At 42.0% G+C, this 23382-nt stretch overlaps 1 protein-coding gene across 1 annotated transcript in view; it reads left to right on the top strand.

Moving 5' to 3' along the window:
• Positions 1-23029, top strand: part of RHPN1 (rhophilin Rho GTPase binding protein 1) — a 52653-nt gene extending 29624 nt beyond the window's left edge. Inside the window, exons 9-15 of the mRNA XM_074202951.1 lie at positions 8771-8927; positions 10231-10350; positions 15090-15284; positions 17742-17818; positions 18724-18870; positions 21256-21414; positions 22203-23029. Of these exons, the coding sequence (XP_074059052.1) occupies positions 8771-8927; positions 10231-10350; positions 15090-15284; positions 17742-17818; positions 18724-18870; positions 21256-21414; positions 22203-22385 (1038 nt within the window). The 3' untranslated portion in view covers positions 22386-23029. The remainder of the gene's footprint in view (positions 1-8770; positions 8928-10230; positions 10351-15089; positions 15285-17741; positions 17819-18723; positions 18871-21255; positions 21415-22202) is intronic.
• Positions 23030-23382: the final 353 nt, after the last annotated feature.

A 23382-nucleotide genomic window follows, 5' to 3' on the forward strand; every position in this document is an offset into this window, starting at 1 on the left:
GTGTAGGGAGCCACTGGAGGTTACTGAGTAGGAAGTCTGACATGGTCAGATTTGTACTTTAAAGAAGATCCTTTTGGGAGTTGAGTGAGAATAGTTGGAAGTGAGGAAACTCTTGTGGCAACCATTGGACTATTGGAGTAGGGATGAAGGCCTGTACCAGGATGATGGTAGTGCTAGAGGAGAGAATGGGGCATAGATGGGAGATTTTTATGAAGGTAGACTTGATAGAATTGAATATTGGAGTGGGGTGAGAGATAGTGAAAAGTCAAGGAAGATACTCAGGTTATGAGCTGGGGGAACTGAAAGGATGGTGGTCCCTTGACAATGAATGATAGGGAAGTTTAAAGGGGATCAGGATTTGGTAGGAAAGATAATGAGTTCAATTTGGATGTAGTGAATTTAAGATGTCAGTGAGGCATCCAGTTTGAGATGTCTAATAGGCAGCAGGAGATTTGAGTCTGGAGATTAGTAGAGTAAATTTGAGAATATTAGCATAGAAATGACAATTGAAATTTTGGGAGTGAATGAGATCACCAGATGAAACAGTAGAGATGGAGAAGAAAAGAGGACCCAGGAGAGATTTGTCAAAGGGGGCATCCACCTTTAGTGGGCAGGATCTACCTGAAGATCTAGTCAAGGAGTCAAGTGGGTAGGAGGAGAACCAGGAAACTGAAAGAGAAGAAGGTCTCAAGGCAATCAGGATGATCAACTGTATCAAAAACTGAAAAGACAAGAAGGATGAAGACTGAGAAAAGATCATTGGATTGGACAGTTAGTTTTGTCAGTGATTTGATTGAAATATAAAGTGGGTGAAAAGAGGTAAGGTGAGATAATTCTGGGAAGGTCAGTTGGAGCCTGATTGTGGAGTCTAGGTTAAGGAATATTTTATTCTAGAAGAATTTAGAAACCATTTAAGGTTTTTCAACAGAAGAGAAATATGACAGTTGGATGGGGAATGGATCAGAGATGAGAGACTTGGGGCAAGGAAGCCAGTTGGGAGGCTGTTATGGAAGTCTGGACAAGTGATAATGAGAATCTGAACAAGGGTGGTTTCTAAGTGGAAAGTAGAGAGAGGAATGAATGTGAGAGAAACTATGGAGGTAGAATCAATTAGACTCAAAGACCAGTTGAATGGGGAATGGGATAGGAGGGGGCAGGAAGAAAGAGTCAAAGATACTGAACCCCATTGCCTTGCAAAAAAGCCAAAATAAAAAGAATCAAGGAGGACTGAAATTAAAAAATCACTTGGGTGATTGGGAGGGTAATGGTACCCTGGCCACAAATAAGCAAATTTGGAGGGAGGTCAAGTTTAATGAGAAAATGATGTTTTATATTTTGGGACATTCAATAAAGATATTCTGGAAGAAGTTAGTGATGCTAGTTATGTGGAGGTGAGGATAGAAGAAATGGACAGGATATATAAATCTGGAAGGTTTATATTTTATTCATATTTATGTTGGAATATTATTTGTCAAAATAATAATGGAAACCATGAAAGTTGCTGAGATTGCCAAGAAAGTAGAATGTAGAGAGAGAAGAATGCCCAGTATACAATTTTTTTGTGCATACAGATTTAGGATACCATGGTGGGATGAAGCAGCCAAAGATACTGGGAAGCCGTGGTCAGGCAGGTGGGAGGAAAAACAGGAGAAAATGGTGTCATGGGACCGCAAGAGAGGAAAGAATGCTTAAGAATATAAGGAGGCCAGGAGTGTCAGCTGCTATAGAGAAGTCAAGAAGGATAAAGACTAAAAACAGCCTATTGGATTTAGTAATAAACAGATGATTGGTAAACTTGGGAAGTATGACTTTAGTTAAGTGGTAAGACTGGAAGTTAGATTGCCAGGGATTAACGAGAGAGGGGGAAGGGAAGACACAAATATAGATGATTCTTTCTAAGTGTTTGACAATAAAAGGAAAAAGGAAGATAATTTAAGTGGATGGCTTCATTGAGGGTGGGTTTTCTGAGGATGAAGGACATTTGATTATGTTTGTAGACATAAGAGGAGCCAACAGAAAAGGAAAATGAAAGGTATTGGTTGAAGGGGCAAGCTCTTGAAAGACACAGGATGGGATGGGATAAAGAGCACAAACAAGACCTTGACTAGAAAGACCACTTCATTTTCAGAGACTGGAGTAAAAGAGGAGAGAATGCTTGAAGGTGCATAGGGGTTTTGAGTTATAAAGCAGGGAGGCTGAGGGAGCTCCAACAGATGGCTTTGTTTTTGGTAAACATTTTCTCAAAGCTATGTATAGTGAGAGAATTCAGGGAAGGAAGGCTATGAAATTGAGAAAGATTTAGAACGGCTGATGTGGAAAATGTGATCTAATGTTACTCAGGAAAAACTATGGTCAACTGTTCTTACTATACTTTTATTGTCTAAAAGACATTTTTAATCTTAAATCTCTTTGCTAATTGTTCTTCCTAGCAATAACCTGGATTATCTATTCCTAGCCTTGATCAACTATTGCTAGCAATAACCCTGATCAACTATCACTGATCAAGACCCAGCCCAACTACTGAATTTTCAATTTTCAAATTGTTCTTCCTGGTCATGTTATCCATTACCTCATCAATTACAGGTGTTATTGTGTCAAACATGGCTAAACTGCCCACAACAACTCCTGAGTGTGTATGGAAGATTAAAATGTAATTGGGAAATATTTAACAAGGTAAATAAAAGTACAGTGGAACACATAATCTTAATATGTAGTTTTCTAAGTTTACATGCAGTCCACAGGAATTCTTATGTAAATTTAGTGGTCCTGTTTCTAAGTTAGACCCCACTAGTATGTTCATGGTCATCCTCTGATTATTGGATTGTCCCTGTGTGAATACTCTTCTGGACCTGGTCATTAGGGACTGTTAGAAAATAAATATTATTTGAAGGATTTTTAATTTGGTCACTATAGGGAGATCTTCATTTGGAAACTCCTTGCATTAATTCAGATTATAGTTGTCTTACTCAGTAAGTAAATCATATAGAGTTGTCTTAGGTCACAAAGTCAGTAAATTCCAAAGGAGATGTCTGAATCTAGGTCTTCCCTGATTTCAAGCCCAATACTCTAGCTGCATAGTTCCTTGGGGTTTAATGTAAGTCATTGGCTTTGAGTAGAAAAAAAAGTAAAAATAAGTATAATTTTCCCTAGTGTTTTTTATTGTTTTTAATTTATTTATTCTTATTTTGTACAAATAATGTTTTTTATACATTACTAAAATATTCTTGTTTAAGAGTAAACATAATACCCCCAAAAAAATATAGACCTGCATGAGCGATAATGTAAAGGAGAGAGAAACAATTAAAATTAAATAATAATGATAATGATAATTATTAATTATTATTATAGGTGTGGCCAGGTGGCACAGTGGATGGAGCACTGGCCCTGGAGCCAGGAGCACCTGAGCCCAAATCTGGCCCCAGACACCCAATAATCACCCAGCTATGTGACCCCGGGCAAGCCGCCCCAACCCCATTGTCCTGCAAAAACCAAAAAAAAGACCCAAAATAAAATAAAATAGTAATAATAGCAACAATAACAATAATAATAATGATAGTAGTAGTAGTAGTAGTAGTAGTAGTAGTAGTAGTAGTAGTAGTAGTAGTAGGGGTAGCCAGGTGGTAGACAGAGCACCAGCCCTGGAGCCAGGAGCGCCTGGGTCCAAATCCGGCCTCAGACACCTAACAATCACCCAGCTATGTGGCCCCAGGCAAGCCACCCAGCCCCATTTGCCCTGCAACCCCCCCAAAATAATAATAATAATAAAAATGTGCTTCAGTTTGTGTTCCAACACCTCCAGCTCTATCACAGGTGGATCACATTCTTTATAAGTCCATCACAAAAGTCACTTCCATATTTTTCCACCATTGCTATTGCTGATCGTAATTCCCTCCATTCGTACTTCTCCACTACCATATACTATATTTTCTCTCTCCTTTCACTCTGTCTCTGCTGTAGGGTAGCTGAGTGGCACAGCAGACAGATCCCCGGCCCTGGGACCAAGAGGCCCTGAGCCTATGTACTACCCCTTAGGCCCAGCATCCACCCAGCCCTATGGTCCCAGACAGGCCATCCAATCCCAGACCCTTGCAAGAAGTAAAAAAGAAAATGTGCTATATCTGACCACTCTCCCCCCATGGTCCATCTTCTCCTCCATCACTCACATTCCCTCCCCCTTTCCCCCTGTCCCCTTTTTCTCCTTCTTACTCCAGATGTCTATACTCCATTGAGTATATATGCTGTTTCCTCTCTTAGCCACCTCTGATGAGAGTGAAGGTTCCCTCATTCCCCCTTGCATTCCCCTCTTCCATATCATTGCAATAGCTCATTGTAATAAAAAAATCCTATTATATGAAATATCTTAGCCTATTCCTCCTCTCCTTTTTTTCTCTCCCATTACATTTTCCCTTTTATCTATTGACTCCATTTTTACACCACATTATATCTTCAAATTCAGCTCTCTCCTGTGCTTCATCTATAAAAGCTCCTTCTACCTGCTTTATTAAATGAGAAGGTTCATATGAGTATTATCAGTGTCATTTTTCTATACAGGAATACATGCAGTTCATCCTCCTTAAGTCCCTCATATTTCCCCCTTCTCTTCCACTCTATGCTTCACCTGAGACCTGTATTTGAAGATCAAACCTTCTGTTTAGCTCTGGCCATTCCAACAGGAACATTTGAAATACCCCTGGTTCATTGAGAGTCTATCTTTTTCCCTGGAACAGGACATTCAGTTTTGCTGGGTAGTTGATTCTCGGTTGCATTCCAAGCTCTTTTACATTCTGGAATATTATATTCCAAACCTTACGAGCTTTTAATGTAGTTGCTGCTAAGTCCTGTGTGATCCTGACTGAAGTTCTACGATATTTGAATTGTGTCCCGGAAGTTCTGGAACTTGGCTATAATATTCCTGGGGGTTGATTTTTTTGGATCTCTTTCCTGGGGAGATTGGTGGATTCTCTCAATTTCTATTTTGCCCTCTCCTTCTAGGATATCAGGGCAATTTTCTTGTAGTAATTCTTTGAAAATGATGTCAAGGCTGTTTTCCTTATCATGACTTTCAGGTATTTCAATAAATTTTAGATTATCTTTCCTAAATCTGTTTTCCATATCAGTTGTTTTTTCAATGAGATGTTTTACATTTTCTTCTAATTTTTCATTCTTTTGGTTTTGAAGTATTGTGTCCTGATTTCTCATAAAATCAGCAGCCTCCCTCAGTTCCATTCTACATCTGAAGGATTTTTTTTTCCTCAGAGAGCTTATTTCTTTTTCCATCTGGCCATTTTTGCTTTTTAAAGCATTCTTCTCCTCAATAATTTTTTGAACTGTTTTATCCATTTGACCTAAGCTGGTTTTTAACACGTTGTTTTCTTCAGCATTTTTTTGGATCTCCTTGACTGAACTGCTGACTTCATTTTCATGTTTTTCCTGCATCTCTCTCATTTCTTTTCCCAATTTTTCTTCTATCTCCCTTACTTGATTTTCAGTCTTTTTTGAGCTCTGTCATAGCCTGAGCCCAATTTCTGTTTTTCTTGGAGTCTTTAGATGCAGGAGCTTGTACTTCCTCATCTTCAGATTGAGTGTTTTGATCCTTCTTGGGATCACAGGCAATGTATTTCTCAATGGTGTTCCTCTTTTTTTTTCTCTGCTTACTCATTTCCCTAGCCTGTGCCTGGTTTTGGAGGTGCTTCCTTAGCTTTTGAGTATTATTGGGACACCCCCCCCACACAAGGATCTCTGTATGTGAGGCTCTGTCTTCCCTCCTGGTCTGTGAATGATCACAAGTGCACCCCTCTGCCATGGGGCTGAGGTTGGGGGCCCTGCTGTTCTGTGGGGGTCCTAGGCTGTGATCAGGATCTGAATGTGATCAGAGCCCCAGAGTCCTGTTCCAGGGACAGAGGACAAAACTGGGCAGTCTCTCTCCATTCCCCTTCCTAGGTTCAGCACTCATGCCCTGGGGGCTCCTGCTTACTGGCAGGCTTCTGCTTCCAGTTCCTGTATCTGGACTGCCGTGGCCACTCTGCTGAGTGCCCTGAAGGCTTGGCTTCACACACTTGCTCCAGCAGAGAGACCCCCGCAGATCTTCCAAGTTGTGCCCGGTGCTCCCTGAGTGTAGGTCAGGAAACTGCCATGCCCTAGGGCTGCCTCTGGGAGGCTGAAGTTCCTTTGCTCTGCTGGGCTACCCCTCCAACCCCAGGGAGCGGAGCCTTTCCACTCTTTTCCAGGTTACCTTGGGTGGAGAACTGCCTCACTGGATCCTTCTGTGGATTCTGATTTTTGAAAATTTGGTTAGAGTCCTTAGTTTAATAAGTTTTGAGAGAGAGCCCCTAATCGATGATCCCCTCCTGTTGCCATCTTGGCTCTGCCCCCAATTTTCCCTAGTGTTAACTTCAGTCATGATAAACCGAAAGATCCAAATAAAGACAGTTAAATAAACAATCTACAAATGGAAAATAATGCAATGATAAGAATATCATCCTTGGAGTCAGAGGACACTGGGATCATAGAGAGTGGAGAGCCCTATTGAAACCTGTTCCCTTCTTGGAAGTCTTGAAATAAGACTGCATGACTACTTGTTAGGGTTATTATAGTATGGAAATTCCTGTCTAGATAGGTTTTGGACTAGATGGTGTCCGAGAAGCTTTGCACCTCTGAAAGGAGGTGACTGGGGCTCAAGTACTGTCTTGCCCAGGTGACACTGGCCTTAGTTTTTAATGACTGTAAGTTGAAAGAACTGGAACTACTAGCTCATAAATTTATAGATTTAGGGCTGGAAGTGATTTTAGAGATAATCCAGTCTAACTGCCTCATTTTATAGGGAGGCCTAGAGAAAAAAATTATTCAAGTCACACAGGAGAGAAATGGAATATGACCTTGGATCCTTTAACTCTAACTACAGTATTTTATTTTTCCTGAGTTACATGTAAAACTCAGTACTCTTTTTCAATGTGTGACACTGCCTCTGATCCCTTTTAATTGTAGCTTTATGACTGGCAATAGTGGGTAGTGCCTTAGTTGAGGCATTGGCCATTTATAGACAAGACAAAGGCTGCACATAGAGAGCTTAAGGAGACTGGAATGATGGGAAGAGATTGATGTCCAGGATCCAAATAATAACTTGTATTCATATGGCTTTACATTCATAAGGTTTTCATTCATCTGGTTTACATTCATAAGGTTTACAACTCTAGAGGGCAGGCACTATTATTTTCATTTTGCAGATGAGGAAACTAAGGTAAAGAGAGGTTAAATGATTTGCCCAAGGTTACATAGGTAGTGAGTATCTGAGGCTGAATTTAAACTCAGATCTTCTCAATATCAGATTCAGCACCATGTCCAGGCTGCCACCAAGTTTGGAAAAAGACAGATGAAAGGACTCTCAATACAATTAGCTCTTTGGAATGAGATTAGATCATGAAAGAATCTTTCCCCTTATTCTCCATAACTTGAGCTTTCTACCCTTTTTGCAGGTGGCCAGGAATAGGCCAAGAAAGTGTTATAAGATGCTTTTTACAGCTAAGCTTCAACATCATAGCTCTCTGCCTCTCACCCCATCTCTCTTGTTCTTTTTGTCCATCTGTTTCTTTACCTCCTTCTGTATTTACATGTCTTGCTATTTCTCTTTAGCTCACTTCTTTTGTCATAGTTCTAATTTCTTTGCTTCCACAGCTAAATCATAGAATTGAAGAGAGAGAGAGAGGGAGGGAGGGAGGGAGAGAGAGAGAGAGAGAGAGAGAGAGAGAGAGAGAGAGAGAGAGAGTGTCTGTATGTGGGTCCCTCCTTCATGTAGGGATTTTAGGTTTTTACTCTCATGGCAGAAAAGGAATGAGGGCAGGGAAAGAAGAATAGATGGAAGAAATTAGAAAGAGATATAGATGACAGAAAGAGGTGGTAGAATGGGAGAAGAGACAGGTGTTAAATGGAGGATGGGGATAAAGGAAGGAATGGGTGAAAGGATACTCAAGGTGATAGATACAAGGAGATAAGAAGAAATGGAGAATAAGACAGTAACAGACAAAGATTCACAAGATGAGTAGAAGTTGGGAGAAAATTGTGAGAAGTGTATGGTAATGCAAGAGTCTGGACTATATGAAGAAAAGGAAAAGAGGTGTGAAGGGATGTAGGTGACTGGAGTAAATGAAAGGAAAGAGGCATAAGGGATAGGAGAATAAATTGGCAAAGGGAGAACAAATAGGAAAGACAGATGATGAAACAGTGGAAAAGGAAACATGAATTTAGAAAGGAGATTTTAGAAGGTTAAGGGTTATAAGTGGTGATGGATTGGTGAAGGGAGAAGATTGAAAGGCATAAACAGAGGAATGGAAGTGACAGAAGTAGATGGAGAAGAAGTGAAGATTGAGGAGAAGAACAGATATAAAGACAGAAGAATTGATGGAATAATAGAAAAGAAAGTGGGTGAATTTAGAAAGTGGAGACCAGAGGAGATGCAGAATTATAGGAGGTGATAGGCAAGTGAAGGGAGAAGATTGAAGGTCATAAACAGAGGAATGAAAGGGACAAAAGTAGATGGAAGAAAAAGGTTCAGAGAGAGGATTGGAGGAAGGGATGAAGACACATTATCAGGAATTGAATGGGGGGGGGGGGAAGAAAGAGATAGAGGTTGGGGGAGAAACTGAGAGGGGCAAACCCAGGGAGGAAGAATAAGGGAAGTGAATGGTCTGGCTCCTCCATGGAGCCAGGAGGCAGGGGTTGTAGGTGGTTTGGGAGGTCCTTGGATGGTCTGTACTTACAATACCACTGCTGACAGGTGGAGGACGTGTATTCCCTTGTGTACCAGACCATGATCCAACCACCTGTCAGAGACTACGTCCCCTTCTCCTGGACCACCATGGTGAATGTCAAAGCCAAACACTTCAGAGGTCTGTCCCACTACTATGCTGCCATTGCCCTCTGTGATGGGCCTGGTGAGTAAATGCCCAGTCTGGTCCTGGCCTCGAGGGCTTCCCTTCTCCTCCCTTCCCACCCCCTTCCCAAGTCCAGAGGGAAGCTAGCTTCAATACATGTTGACTGTCCTTTCTCCCATACACTTCCTTTGACCCTTGCCGTTGCTTGAGGTTGGACACGTGCGCTGCTTCAGTTATGATTTCTATGACGGCTTGTACATAACCCCCCTCTTCCTGACTCCTTTGACCTCTGCCTGCTTGTTAACAATGTCTCTGCTCCCCTGGTGCTCAGTTCCTTTATTGGCACTGTTATCTCTTCTGCTTGTTTGGCTCCTTTTAAAAAAAAATTACTGTCGCCTTTATCTGGCTCATTTGTTGTAATAACCACCCTCTCTGTGAGCTACATTGCTTTGTTGACACTGTCACCTCTTGGGCAGTTTATTTGTTGTGCAGACTGAGGAGAGATTAGCTATAGCAAAGAGATCTCTCCCAGTGTCTAGGTCCCCCAAAAGAAGTGAGAGTCCCGTGTCCTACTATTGTGTGAGTATTGGGGAGTGTCCAGGCATGGCTAAGAGGAGTGGCCTGCTAGGAGAAGATTCCTTTCTTCTTCATCACCAGCATCTTTGTGATTTGTTTCAGAAGAATCTGCCAAATCTTTCCCTATCCTGGGTATTGTTAGGGAGACCAAGATTTAATGTTGGGATAGGCTAGATTGTAAAGAAATGAGGAAATGTGGCCCCTCTGCTTTACCAGTTACACACACACACACACACACACACACACACACACACACACACACGTGCATACATAGCATTCTCCTCCATCCCCCTTTCTGCCTCTGCTTAATGAGGATATTAGACTTAACATTTTTGTGTTGTGACCCTTTGTTGGTCTGGTGAAACTATGGATCCCTTCCAGAATAATGTTTTCAAATGTATCTATATCTATATTTATATAGGTACAGCTATAATTCATTGAATCAGAAAGGAAACCAATTGTATTGAAATAAAGATGTGAATTTTTTTCCTGTTCAAGTTCATGGATTCCTTGGGGGAGGGTAGTTGATGGACCCTGGGTTTAGAACCTCTAGACTAAATGATCATTTTTAAAATCTGTTTTAGAAGTTGAGTTATAAATATTGAGGACATTTGGAATCCTAGAGTAAACTGAACAAGACAAGGATGATTGATCAGGGAGAGCTTTCTGGAGGAGGGGACTCATAGGATCAATAGGGAAGGTTTGTGTTCCTAACCTGAGCAGAGTGGTACGTCATCTCTCGTCATAGATGGCTCAGCCTTTTTCCCTGTTCCTCTTCTCTTGGCAGTGGTAGCAGACTCTGAGCTTCCCAAATATGAGAAAGCTTTTCTCCAATTCCATGTCACAGTGCCAGAGGGCCCTTCGCTGCCTGTTCTCCTTCAGGACTCAGAGGAGCGGAGGAAACTAGGTAAAGGGTCCCCAAGGACTGGAGGAAAGGACCCATGAGCCCCAGCTCAGGGAGATTGAGGGTGGTGCCTTGGCTCCCATCTTTCTTCCTATTCCCCTTCCCTCACTCTTAGAGCTCCTTCAGCTTAGAGTTTGCTGTTTAGAGAGACAAACAGCTATTTAAAACATGAGGAATCTCTTAATGCAAGTTGACAAAACTTGGGCAAAATTGTAAAGACACAGGATACTGATTGAGTCTAGCCTGGTCAGGTTATATAGTGTGATGGGAACATTACTGGATTAGGGGAGAGGAATGTTAAAAACTCTGAGTTCAAGTGCTGACTTTGCCTCTTACCGACCCTTACTGTGACTTTGGGCAAATCGCATGAGGGGTTTGGCTTAGATAATCTCTAAGTCATTGCACGTTGGTTGGTGGCTCTCAGGAGGACCTGGATTCAATTATGGCCTCGGACACTTCATAGCTGTGTGACCTTGTGCAAGTCACTTAACCTACCCTCAGTTTCCCCACTGTAAAATGGGAATAATAGTATTCCTAGTATTGTTCTGAGGATTAAATGAAATAATACAGCTTTTCATTACTGCCAAAGAAATGCTTTATTATTTGTAATAATATATTATTACATTATTATTTATTATTATATACTATATGTCATATATTTTTATCTTTAAATACAATCATCCTAACACTAGTCCTCTCTCCTGCCTGGCTCCTCTAGCCTGGGATCTGCAGATCTGGTCTCTGGTTCCTTCCCCCCAGTCCAGCTGAATCCCTCACGTATCTCACCCCCAAGACCCTGAAGATGTTACTTGGCGGTTTCTCAGGGAATGTAATTCCTGTGTTTGGGTGGGGCGACAACTCTCTCTGGAGTGCCTGTCCTGGCTTACCGAGTGGGCAGTTCTCTTCCCTGCCCCCCCACTCCCAGAAATCTTCCAGTCTGGACGGAGCCAATCTTTACTCAGTTCCCTACTTCGCTAAACTACTTGGTCACAGCACCCCCACCCCCACCCGCTTGTTGACAAGGTCGCCACTCCCCCAGTCCAAGGCCCTGCACCTAATTAATGTCTTTGTTGACCCAGCAGAGATTAGAGCCAGCATGCCATGCCCAGCAGGGAAGGTGCCTGCCACGCAGGGAAGACCTCCCTCCTCCCCTCCCCTCGCCCCTAATACACTCACATGGCAGGACATGTAATCAGTGCAGAGATTTGGGGAAGAGAAAGATCCTCTCAAGAGTAGGAGTTCAGGTGGGCTTCATTGAGCATCTCTGACTTTGAAGAAATGGGAATTGGAGAAGGGAAGGAGAAAGAAGGGGGCCATTCCAGACTTGGAGTTGATGTTGGTTGGAGAAGAGAGAATGTGAAGGACATGATCCAACTCCACAAACATTTATTAAACTCCTACTGTTTGCCAGGTGCCATACTTGGTGTTAGGGATAAAAGACAGAAAATACACAGTCCTGGCTCTCAAGAAGGGAGACTGCATGGTTTAGTGGAGAGAGGCTTTGAATTTGGGATCTGAATATCTGACTTGCAATCCCAGTTCTGCCCACATAGTATCTATGTCATCTGGGGCAGGTGACACAACTTGTCCAAAAAGGAATTCATTAACTTTCCCCCTAAATTTTCCTAATACTCTTGAGGGCAACACCATCTTCCAGGCCTACAGGCTCAAAATCTAGCTGTCATCTTTGATTCCTCACTCTCTCATCATCCCTAGTCAGTGGTCAAGACCTTCAATTTTACTTTTGTGATATGTCTCACAAGCACTCCCTAATCTCCTGTGACTTTGGTACCTCCCTGGTGCAGGCCCTAATTCAGCTGCACTGAGACTGTTACAAGAAACTGCTCATTGATGTCTCTGCCTAAGTCTCTTCCCACTCTAATCGATACTCTCCATTCGGTTATCTTCCTAAAATGCAAGTGTATCCATCTCATCCACTCAACCCAAAGGCTCCTTAATGACTCCAGGATCAAATCTAAAATCTTTTCTTTGGCTTTTAAAGCCCCTTATAACTTGACCCCTTCCTACCTTCCCAGTCTTCTTATTCCTTTCTTCCCTCTACATACTCTGTAATCTGGTGACATTGGCTTCCTGAATGGAGGCAGAGCCTTTAAAACACCCTCTGTTCTAATCTCAGACATTTTCTCTGATTTTGTCCTCATCATCTCTTCCTGCTATTTTCCTTGGATTCCTTCAAATCTCAGTTAAAGTCTCACCTTCTTCAAAAAGCCCCCTTAATACTGTCTGTCTTCCCTCTATTGAGATATACATGTATATTATATATATATATATATATATATATATATAATGTATAAAATATGTGTATATCTAGCTAGTAGTCTATCTTGTTTTTACATGGTTATTTTCAGGTTATCTCTTCTGATAGACTATAAGCTCTTTGAGGGCAGGACATCCTAGTGCCACTAGAGGAAATATTTAATAATACTTAACAAATGTTGGTTGACTCACTGGCTGATATACCTACCTCTCCAGACTAAATGAAGATTGATTGAAGTGACTGTAGATGTTTAACCTGAAGAAAGGAAGACTTAAGAGAGGGAGGCATGATAGCTATGTTCTGGTATTTGAAACTGGAATATTAGAATGTTTGAAATTATACTAAAACTCTTTCCAGTGGGTACAGCTTATTTTATCTCCATTACTTTGGCACAGTTGCTGATATGTAGTAGTAGTAGTAGTAGTAGTAGTAGTAGTAGTAGTAGTAGTAGATTAAGGAATTAAGGAATGCTTGTTGATTGATTGAAGGCTGTTTGTAAGAGGGATTAGACTTACTCTTCTTGACCCTAGAAGATAACATTAAAGGCAGTTGGAGAAATTGTGGGGAGAGATCCATTGGCTCCTCAGAAGGAATAATTTTTAAAATATTTTGTTTTTCAGTTACATCCAACTCTTTGTGATTCCATTTGAGGTTTTTTTGGCAAAAATATTTGAGTGATTTGCCATTTCCTTTTCCAGTTCATTTTACAGATGAGGAACCCGAGACAAAGGAATTTAAGTCACTTGTCCTGGATCATTTAGTCAGTGTCTGAAGGCAGATTTGAACTCAGAAAGAGGAGTCTTCCTGATTCCAGGTCTATGTTCTATCTACTGGGTCCTTAGAGCTGTCCAAATGCTGAATGGATTGTCTTAGGCTGTACTAAGTTTCCCCATTTCCAAAAATCTTCAAGAGAAAGCTGGCTGACAATTTTTTTGGTAGTATATTTGTATATTTCCTTTTTTATCAATTAATATTTTATTTTTTCAAATTACAAATTTCCAATTTCAATTATTTTCTAATTATTTATTTTTCCAATGACAATTTTTTCAACATTCATTCACACGCATATGCATATTTTTAAGTTATATAATTTCCTCCCATCCTCCTTTCCCACCCTTCCTCCCCTCAGCAGTGAGCAGTCAGGTTGTACATTTTTGGTTAACAAGTTTACAGATTAGTCATTTTGGCATGAGGAATTAGGATTAAGGGAAAACAAAGAACCATGAGATAGGAAAGAAATACAGAAGAGTAATTTTTTAAAAAGTGAAGGGGCGGCTAGGTGGCACAGTGGATAAAGCACCGGCCCTGGAGTCAGGAGTATCTGGGTTTAAATCCAGTCTCGGACACTTAATAATTACCTAGCTGTGTGGCCTTGGGCAAGCCACTTAACCCCATTTGCCTTGCCAAAAATAAAAAAATAAAAAAAAGTGAATATAGTGTTCATTCAGATTCTAAAGGATTTTGTTTTGTTTTTTCTTCCTCTGGATGGAGATAGCATTGTCCATAGTGGGTCTCCTAGGGGGTATCCTAACAAGAACTCCTTTGAAGTCACTTCTGACTAATATTCTGTGCTCTAGAAAATGAGGGATTTGGTTGAATCCTGCCTTGAGTAGTTACCTCTAAGAACCTGTTTCTTTAGCTGTAAATTAGGGTTTTTATTACCAAACCATTTACCTCAAAAGGCAAGCACTTTGTAATCCTTAAAGTACTATAGAAATGGCAGCTTTTTTATTTTTATAGCTTATATAAATCATATGGCATGGTCTATATCCTCATATAACATATAGTATATATACATATATATATTATATCATAGTCTTACATAGCCTTAAGAAATAAGCAGAGGTATTTTTTGGATTATAATTATCCTGGCATGAGTTTTATCTCCACTATGAAAGAACAATAAATATGTATTTATTAAATTTTTATAACACTAATAATAATAGTAACTAGCATATATATAGCACTTATATAACAGTGTGCTTTTCAGATATCTCATTTGATCTTCATAACAAGTCTGGGAAGTAAGTGTCCATTTTATCACCATTTTACAGATGGGGAAACTGAGGCAGACAGTGGGGATGTGATTTGCCCAGAGTCACGCAGCTAGAAGTATCTGAGGCTGGATTAGAATTCAGGTATTTCTGACCCTAAGCTCACTGGGTCACTAGCTACCTAATATCTTCCAGCCATGATGCAAATTAATGAGTTTACCCACTAAATTCTAAGTTCCACAAAGACAAGATTATGGTTTATTTACATTTTCCATCTGCCCCAGTACTGAGCACACTGCTCTGCAAACGGTAGGTGCTTAATAAAAGTTTTTGAATAGGCTTGAATTTAGGAGACTTGGATTCTGTTTTGCTAGCTGGTGGCCATGTGAGAGCCTCCTCCCCTCTCTAAACCTCACTAGTTCTTCAGAATGAGGGGGTCGGGCATCTCTAACTCCTCTGAGCCTCCCCAGCAAAGGCACACCTGCGGAAGGCTATGATGAATCATGAAGAAGCCCTTCGACTCCATGCAGTCTGCCGTGTCCTCCGAAAAATGGACCTGCTGCAGGAGGTCGTGTCCCTGGCTCACAGACGCTCCCTGGCCAAGTACTCAGAGATAGACCATGAGGATGACTTCTTTGAGACTTCTGAAGCCCCTGACGTCCACCGTGAGTGGGGACTATGGGCCAGGGTCATATTGGGGAAGGGTGGTGTGTGCAGTTGGTTCCCTTGGATGGTGGAAGGGGAGGGAAAGGAGAGAATGCTACTTGAATGGAGCTACGGAGAGAGATGAGCAGTGACCCCTTGCATCTCTCAAGCACTGTGGAGAACCTGAGAGATCCATTTCCCTCCTACTACAGATAAGGGAAGCAACTTGTTAATAATTCATCTTCCTCATCTATTTCAAAGAGACAGTCATGGGATTTGAAATTGGGACCTTGGGTGTAGCTCCTTGTTCTGCTACCACTTATCTCTCTAACTGGGCAAATTACTGCCTCTCTCTGGGCCTCTGTAAATTGAGGCGCTTAGACTTAGGTGAGGTTTTAAGTCCTTTCTTTTTTTTTTTAGAAAGATTTTATTTATTTTGAGTTTTACAATTTTTGCCCCTATTCTTGCCCCCCCAACCCCCACAGAAGGCAATCTGTTAGTCTTTACATTGTTTCCATGGTATACATTGATCTAAGTTGAATGTGATGAGAGAGAAACCATATCCTTAAGAAAGAAAAATAAAGTATAAGAGATGGCAAAATTACATAATAAGTTAATGGGGTTTTCCCCCTAAATTAAAGGTAATAGTCTTTGGTCTTTGTTCAAACTCCACAATTCTTTCTCTGGATACAGATGGCATTCTCCATGGCAGATAGCCCAAAATTGTCCCTGATTGTTACACTGATGGAATGAGCAAATCCATCAAGGTTCATCATCACCCCCATGTTGCTGTTAGGGTGTACAATGTTCTTCTCTTCAGCTCATCTCGCCCAGCATCAGTTCATGCAAATCCCTCCAGGCTTCCCCTGAATTCCCATCCCTCCTGGTTTCTAATAGAACAATAGTATTCCATGACATACATATACCACAGTTTGTTAAGCCATTCCCCAATTGAAGGACAATCAATTAATTTCCAATTGTTTGCCACTACAAACAGGACTGCTATGAATATATTTTTACAAGTGATGTTTTTACCCTTTTTCATAATCTCTTTAGGGTATAGACCCAGTAGTGGTATTGCTGGATCAAAGGGTATGCACATTTTTGTTGCCCTTTGGATATAATTCCAAATTGCTCTCTTGAAAAGTTGGATGAGTTCACAGCTCCACCAACAATGTATTAGTGTCCCAGATTTCCCACATCCCTTCCAACATTGATCATTGTCCTTTCTGGTTATATTGTCTAGTCTGAGAGGTGTGAGGTGGTACCTCAGAGATGCTTTAATTTGAATTTCTCTAATAAGTAATGATTTAGAGCAATTTTTCATATGACTATGGATCGCTTTGATTTCTTCATCTGTAATTTGCCTTTGCATATCCTTTGACCATTTGTTAATTGGAGAATGGCTTGTTTCTTTTGAAAATTTGACTCAGTTATCTGTGTATTTTAGAAATGAGTCCTTTGTCAGAATATAGTCCTTTCTTGGATTCTTGTTCACATCTTTCTTGATGACCTCACAGCTCAGAGAACGACCAAGGGGAAAAAGATTCAGCAAGGGCAAGAAGCCACTTGCTAATATTACCCAGGGAGTCAGTGAGACCAAAGCCAAGATGTCTTCATTCTCAGCCTGGGGTTCTTTCTGCTCCTCACTTTATTCTTCTATTCATATAGAGGCAAAATAGGACTGCACAGTGTTCTTGTTAGCACATTTACAATAGAGAATAGAATATTTTGTAATTTTTAAAACACAGATTATCATTAACCCATAGAACTAGATCCTAGAGCAGGGGTGAAGAACCTCCAACCCTTGGTCATATTAATTTGACATTGCTAAGGCAATTGCAGGTGGGAGTTAAAATTCAGTAAATCTGGTAGCTTTTTAGGACTGAATTAATTAAATGTTTGACCAAATATAGCTCAAGAATGATTTTATAAATATTCAAATGGCTCTTGGCAGAAAAAAAGCTTCCCTACCTCTGAACTACTGGGACCTTAGATCTTTATAGATGGGGAAAATGAGGTCTAGAAATGCAATGTTCTAGTTGACCTGGGACTCCCCATTTAGTTGGCTAAGTACCCAACTAAGGTCTACCTTTTCTCTCTCTTTGTAAAAGTTGGAGTGTGACTTTTAACTGGAGAGGAGTAAATCAGTGTTACCCGGGATCCAAGAGAAGCCAGATTATAGAAATAAAGTGAAAATAAGTGATAAAGAAAGGTCTCTTTTTCTTGTATCTTCTGGGGTGGTGTTTCTGCTCTGTGTGTTTCTTGGGGAGAGGGATGATTAGATGTCCTAACCTATGGTGATATGAATCTTGGGATCGAGGCAAGAGGAGAGTGTTTAATCTAGAAAGTCTTAATGGGAAGGAAAAATGTGTTTCTCTTTATGTCACTTGATGGGAGAATGATAAATTAGACCAATTATGGCTTTTCTCTTTGGTGTCCTCCATCTGACCAATTTTTGATTTTTATATTTTTAGCCAAGACCCACCAGAAGCCGGAGATAAAGACACCCAACTTCTCCCAGGTGAAAGTGACAGACATCTTCCATCGCTTGGTGAGTCCCCAAGGTCCTTTCTGGGTCCTATAGCTTTTGCTCTCTGACTAGAGAACCCAACTCAACTCCTTCCTTAGGAATAAAAACTAAAATTTATATAGTGTTTATAAATATGCCAGGTACTCTATTGAGCTCTTTACAAATACAATCTCATTGGATCCTCCCAACAATCCATGGGGGAGGGGGCTACAGACTATTATTATCTCCATTTAACAAATGAAGAAACCAGGGCAAACAGAAATCAAATCAGTTGCCCTGGGTCACATAGGTAGTACATGTCTTAGACTGGATTTGCATTTGGGTCTTCCTGCCTCAAGGTTCAGCACTCTATCCACTGTACTCCCTAGCTGCCCCTTTCACCAATTTCTTGCTGCTATTCCAGAAGAGAGGTGGCTGGGGGCCTTCTCCCTATTTCACATCAGGAAACTTGCCCAGGTTCAGAACAAGCTCATGGCCAAGTCTGGAACCCAAGACTCCCCTTCCAGTTCCTTTCCATCCTTTTCTTCAATAGCATTAAAATCCTTCATTCAGGAACTGTCAACATTCCCTAATTCTTTCTCCATCTGTGTTCACATTTCACCATTAACTCTGCTTCCTACTCAATATAAATGCTTCTGAAGAGATTAACCTTGTTTTATTCCATAAATTAAAAATAAAATAAATTTTTTAAAAAAGAGATTTGCCTACATTAGGAAACTGAAACCCAGGAACAGGACCATAATATGCCTTGGCTTCTGGGAAATGAGAAAACTGTGGAGCTAAGGGTCAGGATTATAGGTAATAAGAAGCAATCTAAGCTGGGCCCTCTGACCCCAGGGGTTCCAGTAGAATGGAATTCGAAATAGGCAGACTGATGAGGGAGCACATGAACATGGCTGCACCTTTACACTTCTCTCTCTGAACAGGGGCCCCTGTCTGTGTTCTCTGCCAAGAACCAGTGGCGGCTGAAGGGACCCACACGCTTGACTCGAGGTGAAGGCGGCTTTGGATTCACTCTCAGGGGAGATTCTCCTGTTCTCATTGCAGCTGTAATCCCTGGGGGCCGGGCTGAGGTAATTGAACCCCAAATTCCCAGGAGTATGGACCTGCCCACAAAGAGCCCCCAGAACTGAGAGGGAGACAGGATGGAGAAAGTGCCCCAGGACTCTTAAGACCGAGGGGGAAAGACCCCACTCTAGGAGTCTCTGGGGCTAAGTGGGGAGGCTGAGCCTTCCCTGGGCGAGCCCCAAGAGATGGTGGGGGAGATATAGCCCATGCCCTCAGGTACTTAGCAGGAATAGAGGCACCAGTGGCAACCTGTCCAACTCAGTATCCCTTTATACATAGAGATACTGGAATGTGCTGAGGAAGGCTTCCTGGAGGAGACCAACTTGGAGCCAGGTCTGACAGAAGGAAAGAGGGAGGGAGTCCCTGACTCCACTGTCCCTACTTGTATTACCTACCTGCCTTCCACTTCTTTTATATATACACCACATTATTTTCCTGTCAGGCTCTGTCAGGCTCCCCAGCTGGAGATTAAATTCTTTTTTTTAATGTTTAAAATAAATTAATTTGTTTTTGAATTTTACAGTTTTTCCTCCAAATCTTGCTTCCTTACCCCCACCCCCCACAGAAGACTGGAGACTAAATTCTTACCTGTGTCTTGACTCTTCACCTCACCCAAATATGTTTGTCAGACAGTAACCCTGAAGTGGTCCTAGCTCAGAGGAGGAGAGAGGCTCATAGAATCACATCATTAGAACCAGAAGGGACTTTATAAGAGGACTGTTAGTCTATCCCTCTCATTTTACAGATGAAAAAACTGAGACCTCTAGAGATGAGATGTCTGGTGGTCACACAGATAGCATGAGACAGAGGCAGGATTGGAACCCAGGGCCAGTGTCCTGTCCAGGATGCCAGCTTGCCTGGATCTGGATCCAAGGGGTTGCTCCTGCCTCGGAAGAACTGCTTCAGGTTCAAGGACTCACTGATTTGAGATTTCCTGGTTGCTTCCTGTCTCCTGGCAGTGCCCTGACCTGACCACTCAACCTGTGTTGTGAGACCCCTGGAGTTTGGCTCACAGCATCATCTCCTCCTTCCCAACACGTACCTGCCATTCCAACCACATTGGGACTTTTCTTGTCCTATGATAAATTATTTCCTGATCTTTATTCAAGCCATTCCTGTCACAAAGAAGCCCCTCCTGGCTTTCCCTGTCCTTCATTGCAGAGCTGGAGCCACCCCACCTCTAGGAAGCCTTGTCCATGTAACCTTATTTTTTCCCCCACTAGAATGGTTGTGTGGGTGGAAAGAAGGGAATTGGTACAAGAACCTTTATTTAATTATATTGGGAAGGGAGGAAATTAGGGTTAAGTGACTTAGCCATATAGCTAGTAAATGTCTGAGACTGGATTTGAACTCAGGTCCTCCTTATTCGAGGGTCAGTGCTTTATTCACTGTACCACTTAGCTGTTTCTAAAAAACAAGTTCGCAGTCATTTTTTTTTAAATTTGTAAGTCAATCGGGGTTAAGTGACTTGCCCAGGATCACACAGCTGCTAAGTATCTGAGACTGGGTTTGAACTCAGGTCCTTTTGATTGAAGACTTAACACTTTCTTATGGTGCCATTGAGCTGGTTATACAGGCTTAGCTTGGGTGTAACTGCAGAAGGGAAGACCTTATGGCTAATGCAGAAATGTGTTTTGTTTGACTTGATAAATATAATGGGTGTTGTATTTCTTGCCTTCTCAATGGCTAGGGGAAGGTGATAGAATTTGGAACTGAAAATAAAATAAAATAAAAAAGTAGGAGGAAGAGGAGAATGACCTTAGACATCATCAGGAAAGCTCTGATGAAAAGTTTGTTGGACCTAGTCAGAAAACTTGGGTAGCACTGCCATGTGTTAGCAGTGTGACCTTGGGTCAGTCACTTCCCTGTGTCCTCTGAGATCTTCATTTGGCAATTGAGGACCAAGACAGTTGTTCCTCCCTCACTTATAGAGCTGTTGTGGGATAAAGTACTTTTTAAACTTTAAAGAACTGTAGACTTAGGAGTTATTCCTGGTCGTCTATTTTACAGATTAGGAAACTGAGGTCTAGGGAGGAGGGATGTGACTTATTAAAGGCTGACATAGCAAATCAGTGGGAGAGAGATGGAACTAGTCCCCAAGTCTCTTGACTCCCAAACTAGGCTTTTTCTCACACCATAGGGAATCTGAAGGGGTGAGGATTTGGCCAAAATCATTGATTAGTTATCAAAGCTAGAGTCACACCTGATGTTTGAATGGGCTGTTCACAAGTAGCCTGGGATGACCCAGCTGGTCATGGGCTTGTGCTTTGTCTGAGCCTGGGAGACAGTCCTGCCCATTTGCAGGGCTGAGTTAGACCCAGGGAAAACCAGCCACCCCAGGTCAGGGGTTTCTTCCCCTGCTAACTGACCCTCTACCCCACTCTCTGCAGGAAGTTGGACTGAAGGAGGGTGATTATATTGTATCCGTGAATGGGGAACCCTGCAAATGGGGAAAGCACTCAGAGGTGGTGGCCCTGCTAACAGGTGTGGGAGAGGAAGGTGTGGACCTGGAGGTGGTCACGCCCCAGCGAGAGGAGCCGCTTAGCCTGGTAATCTTGATCCCCAGGACAGGATGGGAGGCTGTGGGGAAAGATCCAGGAGCCTGGGAGCTCTCCTCTATGAAAAGTTTTCTAGAGAGAGAGGAACTGCATCCTATGACACCTTAAACTCATTGATCTTGAAGAGAGCTGAGAGATGGAACTCTCAGTTTAGAGGAGGAAACTGAGTCCCAGTGAAAGGAAGGGATGCCTCCTTTAATAAGAGAATCACAGGGCTTCAAGTCAACCTGTACCTGAGCAGGATTCACTTCCTCCAATGCCACAGGTGGCATCATCCAGCCTTTGTTTGGAGACCTCTTTCAGCAGAGAACTCACTATTCCCCAAAGTAGCCCATTCTAGTTTGGAGTAAGCTCTGTTTGTTAGGAAGTTGTAAAATCAAATCAAAAGTTATCTCTATAATTTTCATCCATTGCTCCTTCAACCAAAGCAGAATCTAAAAAAAAAAGAAGCCCATTAACTTTTTATGCATTGTTTAGCATTTTCTAATGGTTCTGGGTAATTTTTTTTTTTTTTTTGCTTAAGGATTATATGTTGGGGAAAAAGGATTATTTGTTGGTTTTAGAAGACCCACCATCTATGGGTATCACCTATTGGTTGGAATTTTTTTAAATTGGTTTCCTTATAATATTAATCTTTGCCAGGTCCTTGTCTCTACATGTAAAAATTCAAGGGGTGATCTATGGGATGGTAGGTGGGAGAGGAGAGATGGGGAACAGGAGGAGGAAAAGGATGGTATATAGGGATGATTATCTTACTTCTATTCTCTGTCTATGACCAGGTAGATAAAAAGGCGACCATGTTGTCCTCAGTTGGACTCTCGCGCAATGACAAGGAAAATGGTGGGCAGGTCACACTGCCTGGGCCTCTCCTTGGCTGGAATAAGAAGGCCAAGTGGGGCCATGGCCTGAGGCGACTCCAACCTTTCTCCCCATCAGCAGACAACACATCAACTTCCCACTGAAGCACTTATCCTGGTACATCTTCTTTGGCCCTTCCTGAAGAGCTGGTGAACAAAGGCCAGAAGCACCCCTTGCCCTGGCTTGGGAATGTCCAAAAGGCAGCTAACTTTTAGCCAGTTGTGGGAATGGGGCCTGAGGATTTATTTCTCTTTTGACTTGGGCTGTCAGTATGTGGCCCAGGTAGTTTTCCCAGCTCTGTCATCACCCAGAGGTGTTGGGGATGGGAGGAGGTCCCAGGATCTCTTCCTCTAAACCTTGTAAACTTTAAAGCACTAGAGAAATGACCCCTGTTCTTACTATTCTCCTGAGACTTCATGAGATAGTAGAGCTAACAGTCGCACTTGTAGCCAGGAGACCTGGATTCAGATCCTGGCTATGCCACTTACTAGTTGTGTTCCTTTGAGTAAGTTGCCTTTCCTGCTCAGGCCTCAGTTTCTTTAAGTGCTTATAGAAAAGGAGAGGATTGATCCCATTAGATTGGATTGCTAGAGCTCTTATTTCTGTAGCATATTAAAATGTACAAAGCACTTTCCTGAGAAGGGAGTCTTAGGATTGTCATCTCTTACAGAAAAAGAAAACTGGGGCCAAAAGAGAAGTTACTTGCTCAGAGTTCATCTAGCCAGTAATAAAAATGAGACAAACTTGGGTTTTCTGAGTCCTGCCTTGAGACACTCATCTCTGGGATGAAACAAGCCACAGCTGTGGGACCTCCTGTTCCAAAGCTGCCATTGTCCTCAGGAAGAGTACCCCTCCCTCCTTCTCTTAAAGGTTCAACCTCACAGACCCTGACCAAGATAAGAGACAGTCTTTGGCAGATCCCATGTGGGGCCCTTGTCCTTCTGGGGTTTAATTGAAGACCCAAAGAAGGGCACTTGGTAAACTTGAAATCTCATAGAGGAAACAGATCCAGGACAGGGAGCCAACTTGCCCAGGGTGACATAGTGAGTCAGAACTGGAACCCAGGTCTCCTGACTACATATAGGCTGGTGCTCTGCCCAC

The sequence above is a fragment of the Macrotis lagotis genome, chromosome X (genome assembly GCF_037893015.1).
Source record: "Macrotis lagotis isolate mMagLag1 chromosome X, bilby.v1.9.chrom.fasta, whole genome shotgun sequence".
Lineage (NCBI taxonomy): Eukaryota > Metazoa > Chordata > Mammalia > Peramelemorphia > Peramelidae > Macrotis > Macrotis lagotis.